General features: G+C 46.0%; 1 protein-coding gene across 3 annotated transcripts; it reads right to left on the minus strand.

Annotated features, from left to right (window-relative positions):
* Positions 1-453: 453 nt before the first annotated feature.
* On the minus strand, positions 454-7,796 carry SYNJ2BP (synaptojanin 2 binding protein). 3 transcript variants are annotated; one of them, XM_086750130.1, is made up of 4 exons: positions 7,397-7,796; positions 3,334-3,470; positions 1,756-1,851; positions 454-726 (listed from the first exon to the last, which is right to left on the minus strand). In XM_086750130.1, the coding sequence occupies exons 1-4, from the start codon at positions 7,464-7,466 to the stop codon at positions 586-588; spliced, it is 444 nt and encodes a 147-aa protein (XP_086606256.1). In that variant the 5' UTR covers positions 7,467-7,796; the 3' UTR covers positions 454-585. The 3 variants fall into 3 exon arrangements, with proteins under 3 accessions (XP_086606256.1, XP_086606255.1, XP_086606257.1); XM_086750129.1 differs by lacking the exon at positions 7,397-7,796 and adding an exon at positions 6,375-6,826; XM_086750131.1 differs by lacking the exon at positions 7,397-7,796 and adding an exon at positions 3,865-6,366.
* Between the last annotated feature and the right edge of the window lie 2,074 nt (positions 7,797-9,870).

The raw sequence follows: 9,870 nt of genomic DNA on the forward strand, positions 1-9,870 counted from the left end.
TATTACTGTTAAAACAGTAGCTATACTCATGATTTTACCTGTGAAACCACAGATTAGATTTTATACATTTTTCTTAAGGCATTTATTTAGCAACAACCAACAGAAATTCAATGCAAAAATAATATACCCTCCACATTGCTTCTCTTTATCCATGGTCCAGACAGGGATCATTAGTTTCAAGAAAAATTCAGTGGAAACAAGGCAAAGACTCTAGCAAATGTCTGTGATTTAAAACCACCCTAACCCCCAACCCCTTTAACCAAAAGTCACATCTTAAAACATGGAATAGATGAGTGTGTTTGAAAGTTCATGGTGCAAAACAGAGGGGGATGGCAAAACCTCCTCAGATTAGTCAAAAACAGAGCTATCCCACTCTATATATTAACATAGTCATCTCCCTTCCTCTTTTCCTTTCTGCTTCTGTCCAGCCTGCAACAAAATCAATATATAAAGAACATCAGCAGCAGCTTTATGATAGGCAATGATCCTTTTTGACAACAGTCTGTGATAAGATCGTTGATTCTCTATCTTTAAATTACATCATAGCTGTTTAAAATACACAGTGATATCCAAAACGTGAACTCTTCACATCCGCTGTCGATACCTCAGGAAGATCCAGACCGCTGCTGCAGCAAGTGCCAGGCCTGGCACAAGAATGGCTGCTAGAGGAAGCCCACCTGATTCTCCATGACCTTGATGACCCACAGGGCCATTCTGTGGCTGCAACTACAAGGCAAAAAAAAAGTATTTGTGTCAGAGCCCATCACCGGAAAGCCTCCAGTTCTGTGTCAGGACGGGGTGGTTCTGTAGGGATGCGCAAGATGATTTCCCCAGGTGCCTGTACAATCTGCAAATGGAAGGGCTAGAACGGCTTTGGATGGACTGAGAGCTTTACTGCAGGGTACCCAGTCACTACCAGGCACCCTCATGTTTCTCTGCCACTCTGTAAACTACAGACTCTAACAGCTGGAGCAGAGTAGGTCTCATGCAGCAGAAGCAATGACACGTACATCCAGCCATCCCTTGATGCACTTCCCACCACACCCCTTCCTACTGTCTTTACCAGGAAAAGGGCATCACTAATTCTCTCTGTTCTTCTTAACTGCTCTGTACATTGGTCCAGAAGATTTACTCCCTTACTAAAGCAGCAGAAAAGGGGCCTCAACCCTCCTCCCCACATCAGCATGCTTCAGGCTGATCAGTACTTCCTTTGTCAACTTCTATGCTAGCCAGGGATGTCCAGATGACAACAGTGGATTAAGGATTCCTCTCTTTCTATACCCAAAATGGTGCCACTACACAGCAGGGCACATTTGTTCTTTTGTGCTAGGCTGCACACACATCTTGACACTAACATGAGTGATGACCTCTGAAACAACAGGGGAGTTCTGTCCCCAGTAAGACTCTGGCCTCTGAAACAAAACTGGAGAACTTGAGACTCTGTCTTCACAGATAAAGCTTTGCCTCTGAGAAAGGAGATCTGTGAGAAAACACACCATACTCCACCAAAACAAAGACCTGGGGACTTCTCCAAACTCAGCTCTTCACTGACACTGTTACAAACAAGTAATGCACAGATGATTACAGCCATGGTCAACTACAGATGGCCACAGTTCAAACAAAATCTTCATCTGCATAATTCACACTGAGCACCGGGACATGGTATTTTTCTCCGTCATGAAACAGAGAGCTATCAATCATAGAAACCAGTCTAAACTGAGCCAGGAGTAACCCTAAGAAACAGGTAAAACATACCCTGCGCTGAATTTTCAGAGATACGTCATAGCCTGCATTCCTGAACAGTTCCACAGCATCCTTGTGCCGCAAATCCTTCAAGTCTCTGCCATTGACCTAGCACAAAAGGAAAAGGAAAACCAGTTGCTGATGACCAAAAAGCAAATTTTTAACGATGCAAGCTAATATGGGAAGGATAGAAGATAAAAATCTTCCTCTTTCACAAAATTCTACATTTGGGGCATGATACTGGAATCAGCCAAGATCCATATTCATCCATTCATATTATAAATGCATTTTTATGTTGAGAGGTAACATGAGAAAGTCTAAGCCAAAAAACAGAGATACTGAAAAAAACTAACTAGAACCAAAACCAGATTATAAGAAGACAGTTTTGTCAATATTAGCTTCTTATGCTGTTGCTTTACTGGAAACAAATCAAAGACTTAACACTAACAGCTAATGAAAATAAAAGAGCAGCTACAGCAAAATTATTATTATTATGAGTATCTTTCCCACATTGTTCCCTCTACTGGTCTACCTTTGAAAATTTTCTGTTGGAAAGTGTCTTGTCAACACACATTTAAAAGCATATTGATGTAACAAAACAAAACAAGACTTGCATACATATTGGCATCCACTTGAAAGTTAGGATTTTTCTTAACTTAAAACAACTTCGCACGGCAGAAGGTTTTATAATATACTTGACTTCATTCACTAATTAACGACATTCATCCTCATTTTTCTGTTTCATCCCCATTACCCCTATTTATATCCCCGAAGATCACATCCACTGCCTCCCTTCTCTTGATACTCAGACTCCCCAAACTCAAGTAAATATTATACTGTCAAGAAAAGAAAGGATAATATTCTGCAGTTTAACTTAATATCATTTTCTGGATCAATAATAGGCTCCAGCTACTACAAGGTACTCTATAGAGGCTAAAAAGATTACATGTGGAACATAATAAGCAAGTATAAAATAAAATTAGGAGAGGCTACTTCTTCTCTCACAACTTTTTAAAGCATATTGTCTTGTATGATTGCCAACCGTGTGAAGAACCAGGGAGACTGAACCTCAGTCACTTTAAAACATTTTTCTAAAAGGAGAAGCAGCCTGTGTTATTCCTGATGAGCTGCAATGAAGAATTTTATGGCTGACAAGTTTTATAGCCTAAAAATCTCCCTAAAAGGATCAGTAATCACTAACTACCAGTCAAAAAACAGAAGCTTAGAGGTGGAAAACCGATTCCTTTTTTTCACGTGTGTAAATGATGATCCACTGTGAGCAAGAGAAGGTCTGATGGATTCTAAAAACTTAGGGAGCAAGTCACAGGGGAAATACGCTAAGGAGTGCTTCTGAGAACAAATCAAGAAGGCAGAAGAGATAGGCCCATGTGCAGAGTCTCTCATCTCCCTGGTGCACAAGCTGTCCCCAGACTCCCAAGACAGCTCTTCCACAGAGTCTCCTCAACATCATCTTATTGCATTCATCACATCCTTCCTCTCTGTGCACTGTGATGGCAAATAGGCATCTCCTATCAGATCCCTGTTCACAACACTTTAAGAACACACGGGGCAACAGAAGAAAGGGCTTACCGATAAAATTTTATCTCCTTCTTGTAATCGGCCATCAAGGTAAGCTGCACCATCCTTTTTGATCCGGCTGACATAGATGCTGCTGTCATTGGAAATGTACTGCTGATCTGTCCCACCAACAATGTTGAAGCCCAGCCCTAAGGTAAGCCAAAGAGAAAGCTGGTGAGAAAAAGCTCAAAGCTTCAGATATGATTGCTGTTGTTGTCCTGTTTTCTCCACTATCCTGCACACGCATCTGCATCATCCTTTCTAACCACCACTGTCTAGAAAAGTTATTCTCATGAAACTCATCCTGAAAGCAGAGGAGAGACCCTGAATGCGTGAGGGCCCAGATGCTTCATTCCATGCGGCATCCAAGAGCCGTTTTTCAGGTGGGTGTTGGGGAATACTGAGGGACATGCCATCATTTCCAAGATGCTGATTCAGCCTTCGGCAGGAATACGCCTCTTCAGCATGAAAGGAAAAGAAAGCATTTTGCATTTCACAGGAGACTATAGTAAATCATTACCTTTGAGCAACAAGAAATCATACCTGACAAGCGTTTCATGAGCTAGGAAACAGAGTCAGGAAAGGAGCATTAGACCCTGTTGATGGATAAGGAAACAGGCAAGAGGAGCTACCAGCTCGAGGGCACCTAGAGCTTGGAAGGCTCCCCTTCCACATCTAAGGAGCTGGAACTGGCGTCCTTCGCCTCCAGGAATAAGGTTAGCTCATATTCAGCTACTTCGAATTGTATGTAGTCACTCTGTTCTGTTTCAGGAATTCAAAACACGACAGGAAATAAAGACAAAGTTATCTGATTAAAAGCAAAACAAAAGGGGATACACATATATTAAACAGAACTGAGGTCCACTTCACATTTTTGTCATGTTCCATATGTTTAAAGTAAGCCTCGATTACAGATCTCTAGGTGGAACCAGCTGCTGGATTAAAGTGCAGTTGAAGATTAAGACTTCTTGGTTCACCAAAATCTAGAAGAACAAATTGACTTTAAAATCTGGGAAACCACAGGTTACGAGAGCACATTCCCCACTGCACATGCAGCAAAGGCAAGAAATGGGAAAGATTCCCTAAGAGAGGCTTGTGATGAAAAAAGAAAGAAAAGTCAAGGAAAAAAAAAAGAAAAAAAAAAGGAAATATACAATCAAATTAAATGGAAATTAAAAAAAAAAAACCAACAACCTTTTTTTTCCTAACACAAACCAGTCATCCAAAACATATTGTCAAGAACAGCTGAAGGCAAATTCTCCCCACATTCAGCCAGGCTGATTTATTTATTTTCTCTTTCTTCCTTACTTTCTCTTAAAGTTGAGACTAGAAACTTTGAGAAGGAGACTTGCAAATGAAAGCAAAACCACCTTGTGCCTGCTGGGAAGCAGCATTTTAAATCAGTAATAGGAGATCAAAGGACGTACAAGATGAGTCATGCCATTTTAAGTGTGCATCTACATCTGAGAAGTAAAGAAATATTAACAGCAATCTTGCCACACCTCTTTTTTTTTCCCTCCCCTTCCTGGCAGCTTCAGACAAACAAGCAAGATGGAAGCAGGAGCAGGATGAAGAAACACTGACATTTCAGCTAGACTAATATCTATTCCGAGAAGGGATAGTTGTGCGCAATAACACATCTTTTGATAGAAATTTAGGAAAAAATAAAATATATATATATCTATAAATATATATATATCCACAAACCCCAAAATTATGTGCCATGAAATCAATAACCTGGGAACAGGGGGTATCAATATTAAAGAAAGTAGAAGGTTTAATCAACATTTATTAAAAAGCCAGAAAGAAGGAATCAGAGTTTCAGAGTACATTGATTCTCTCTCAAATACATAAAAATCCCCAAATAGACATATATCTGAAAAAGTATATATTTTGCAAGTTTTCACTGACGATTGGAAAAATACTCAAGTCACAGCTTTCATCAGCAGAGGCAATATGAGATAGGAGCAGATCTTCGTAACAAATGAGGCAGCAGCTCTTGCTAGACCAAGTTAAGTATTCACAGGGCTTTTTCACTGTCTCTCTCCCTTCCAGCACTTAAACTTCCACTCTGGCTAAAAATATCTTCCCTGTCATTCCTTCAGCTCTCTGCCATTCTCCCCTTCCAGCTCATGCAGCCACAGAAGGAGACACAGCATAACCGAGAGAAAAGGAGCAAGGGGAAGAAGAGAGCACACGGCACTAAATCCCTTCCCTACAAGGCACCAGAAGTGGAATGGCAGAGTTTTAAAAGCAGGCTCTGGGCTAAACTTCTGATACGTCCTGAGAGGCTGCAGACATCCATATGCCTCATTTACCCCCCTGAAACGTAAGAAGTCCCTCAAAAAGACATTTTTAAAAAACATGACTGGCAGGATTAGAAAAAGAGAGATTGAATATTGCAAATTGAACCAACTAAGTTATTTAGTTTTCCATAAAACCAGATTTTTCTGCCTAATTTCAGCATAGTACCTCAGAAGGAAATTTGAAAAAGAGACAAACAGACACTGTTTTGCCACTGTAAATACATTCACCTCCTCAGCAAACTTTTGCCAGAGATGTTTAGCATCAGATCTATTGTAAAAAGTTGCAGTCAAAACTCCAATTAGAGAGAGTACGGGATTAACACTGTGCTTTACAGATAATAGCATTTTGTTCCTTCCACAGAAATGAATAATAATTCACACGGTAAATGCATCAAGGTCGTAAGAGGCTGCAGGACCTTCAAATCAAGGGATATAGTTAGAAACCTAACTAAAAATACACAGTCCATCTTAATGACAGGACAAATGCTCGTGGTAACCAGATTTAAATTGCCGTGGCCACGTTCAAGACCTCTCAACTCTGCCCTTCAACGTTCCCTTCCACCTCTCTCAAAATTTTAGGTTCACAAATGTATGGGAACAACTTTCCCATCAGAACTAGTTTCATTTAGCAAATAATTTTCACTGACAAGCAAGGCTTCATCAGTCTGAGTTCATGGCTGTGCTGGCAGGGCTACGCAGCTTTCAGGCCAGTGGCCACTCCATCAAGCAGGGAAGTCAGGGGCTCACCTTTTAGATTGCAGTCGCTGGCACGGGTGCCAGGACCGACCCCAGCCCCGCACAGGAATAACCTCCACCCTGGAGAAAGCAAAACGGCACACACGCCAACGACGCGGGTGCTGCAGGTCCCTGGGGGGCCCATGGAGCCAAGGCCAGCCAGCAGCCGCACCCAGCAGTTGTGTGGACAGAAGAGCCGCCACATTTTCTTTCATGCTCGTTTTAATTAAAGACAAGTGCTTGTGCACCAAAGTATAGCTCTAGCTCCAAAACCTCCCCGGAGCCTGTGGTTCTCGGGGGCCAGAATTCTGCTCCAGAGCCATACGTGTGGCGCTAACTCGCCGCAGTTCTGGAAGTGCAATTTCAACGGCATCACAAACTCTGGACAAATACGAGGGCGGAGAGGCATCTGCAGGCTGCCATGACAACACTCGCTGCTGTGAAAGGGATGAAGTAAAGCCAAAAATCCGCCACACTGCCCACCCTGTTCCCCTTCCCTCGCAGCCAGTGCCCCTCTCACTCGTCACCCTGAGCCCCTCTAACAGCACCTCGAACAACCACCACAGAATTAGTGACCCTGACAGCACAGGTTACAGCCGCTCTGACTTCACTTTTTTTTCCAAAACGCCCCCTACTTTCGGGGTACCCAACACGGCCGAGGGCTGAGCACCGGCCACCTCGCTGGAAGGCAGCAGGAGCTGCACCAGAGGCGGCAGCTCCCCGGAAATCCAGAGGGGAGTTGTTGCACCCGAGACTCCGGCTGCTGCTCTCGCAGGAGACGAAGCCCGACCCACACGCAGGTCACGGGCGATTTCCACGGGCACACGGCGGCAGGAAAGGCCGCCCTGAACCTCAGAGTTGCGGCCCGGTGCTCACCACTGGGACCCTCCGCCGCCCCCCTCCCAGCGCCCGCTCAGGACCCCTGCCACCGCTCCGGCCTCCCCATCCGGCCGGGGGCTGCGCAGGCCTCGGCGCGGCTGTCCCGGCCCGGGAGGCGCCGAGAGCCCGGCGAGGGGCGGCCGCCCCCGCCTTACCTGAGGGTCTGCGGGTGAGGCTGATAACCTCCTCGCAGAAGCCGCCGCCGCCCGCCACGCTGCCGTTCATGCTGCGGCCTGAAGGTGAAGTCGGCTCCTGGGACAGCTTTCGTTTCCTCGGCCACCGCCGGAGGGCCGCGCCGCGGAGCGCTGGGAGTTGTAGTCCGGGGGGCGAGGCCCCGCTGCCAGCCAGGGGCCCGGGCTCGCCGCGGGCACCCGAGCCTGGGGGCGGCGGGCGAGGCCGCGCCCCGGCCCAGCACCGGCCTCTGTCCGCGGGGCCTGGCCCTCACAGCCGGCCAGGGGCCCACAGCGGCCGTGCCAGCCTGGTCCGGAGAGTCCTGAGGGCCCGGGAGCTGCGGCGGCCCTGCGGGACGGGGCTGCTCCCTCCGGTCCCCGGGTGCCCCCTGCTCGGAGGGGGACTGGGCTGCGGGGCTCGCTCCCTGCCTGCCAGGGCTGCGCAGCACAGCGTCCTCCCGCCCACAGATACCGGCCCCGCACCTCTGCCTGGTCCCGCGTTGCTCCCCAGGCTGGCGAGGGGTTTCCCATCGTGAGAAACAACCGCTCAGAGGTTTGCAGAGGACAAAGTCACCGGAGCAAAGTATTTTTTATTTGCGAGTCAGCTGAGTCGGGTGCATCTTAGAGCAGAGGCACACCTCTTAGTTCAGAGTTACAATATTTATACCCTTCCCCCGACCACCCAATTTGTCTGTCTCCTTTTTCTTTGTTGGAGCTCCCAATCTACATGAGTGCATCCCTGTTTCCAACACTTCACCCCCCCATCCACCCCATCCCCATCCCCATCCCCTCCCCCTTCCCGGATTTCTATATGGCCTAAAATAAGATCTGGTTATTTATATGGCCCAAGGTAAGGTCTGGTTCTCAAGATAAGGCTCCAAAAATGGCTTAAGCAAAACCTTACGCCCTTTTCTCACACGATGAAGGTCAAAGAGCGGGTGATAGTTTGCCAGGGCAGGTGTAGTGGAGAAATTGAGAACTGCATGACCTGCTCCCAGCCCTTTTCACTGGCCACACAGCAAACTGGAAACCTCATCAGACAGCAACCGGCAGAAGCAAAAGCCCCGAGCAGACAGGTAGCGCAGAGAGCATCCGTGCCAGCTCCTGGTTACTCCCAGTGCGATACAGTGGTAGCCTTAGATTCAGAACCACATAGAACTGCTGCGCTGACCACAACCGCTGGGAACAGTAAATACTTACCTAAGTCCTGCAGAAGGTGTTCAGTCTGAGGATTTGGGAAATTTCCTTAAAACTCTACAGATCGGATGATTACCTAGCAATAAAAGGCAAAGTAGTTCACCTTTCCATCTGAAAAGGAGCCACTTGAAGCCGGGACTCCTGTACCCCGGGGAGTTCTTGAACCAATAGATTACCGGGAAAAGACAGCAAGGCAAAATTTATCCCTATTTATTTCCTTATTAAACCATATCCTTACCTATTTCAGCGCATGCTACACAGACAATGACAACTGGGAACACTGAACAGAGCCTGGTGCAATTTAACCACCTAACTGCTTGGCACTATTAGGACAGCCACGTCTACACGCTGCAGGAACATTTATGATGAAAATGAGAACCAGGTGCCTGGTCTTCAGTGTTACACTACCAATTTGTTTTTTCGGTATTGCAATACAGATAATAAATATTTTTGGCTGCATTCATTCCAAGACTATCCACACTTTTGGATTCCTGAATTTAATAGGGGGAGGCAGCCTGGGTGCTGGATCTCTGGATTAGAGGAAGAGTGTGCCACATGCCTTAATGCTACGGCATTAATGCTTAGTGCTGAAGTGAGTGTTAGAACACCCGCCTCAGAGCTGAGAGGCAGGCATTCAAGGCCCAGTTACACCTGCAATGATGAGCAAACCATGACTTGTCTATCACAGGAGGACTTCTTAAACGATTAAGCACAGCATTTGGTTTCACATCTGTTTCAGACCAGTTCCCGCAGTTATGTTGTCCTGGATATCTATACTTATTTTTTGCCAATGATTAAGAGCACTAGAAAGCAAAACTTGCACAAAGGCCACCACTTATTTCTCCTCCAAACTCAGGTTCTCCTAATACAGTACTTGGCAAACTCCTTTAAGATACGTACTGTTCCTTAGCAGCAGTTTTAATGTATTGTAGAGATGACAGTCTTGGCTTAGAAGAAAAACAATTTTATCTCAATTTAACTGCAGTATGAAGAGGGTTTTTTTAAGTCTTGTTTAGCCAGGAAGAGATTTCAGACAAGAAACACAGGTAAATCATTGCTGTAACTTACTCCTAGGCAGCTCCAGGCTTCACCCACCATTACTGGCCTGATACGTGTTAACAGCTACCTAAGACTTAACACCTGGCTGCACTGGCACAGGCCACGTCACTTGTCTTCATAGTCAGACGCTTCCCTCCGGCACTGTTTCACATACTAGACTGACCCACATCTCCTGGGAGATGGTGCAGCAGCATTCGCAGGCT

The sequence above is a fragment of the Chlamydotis macqueenii genome, chromosome 5, assembly GCF_036417535.1.
Source record: "Chlamydotis macqueenii isolate bChlMac1 chromosome 5, bChlMac1.mat, whole genome shotgun sequence".
Classification (NCBI taxonomy): domain Eukaryota; kingdom Metazoa; phylum Chordata; class Aves; order Otidiformes; family Otididae; genus Chlamydotis; species Chlamydotis macqueenii.

Coding starts and splice junctions, on each gene's coding strand:
- SYNJ2BP (XM_086750129.1), bottom strand. CDS start 6,567: ATGTGGCGGCTCTTCTGTCCACACAACTGCTGGGTGCGGCTGCTGGCT. Junction 1,852..3,333: donor AAGGAGATAAAATTTTATCG/GTAAGCCCTTTC, acceptor CTTTTGTGCTAG/GTCAATGGCAGAGACTTGAA. Junction 727..1,755: donor CTCTGAAAATTCAGCGCAGG/GTATGTTTTACC, acceptor TTTGCCTTGTAG/TTGCAGCCACAGAATGGCCC.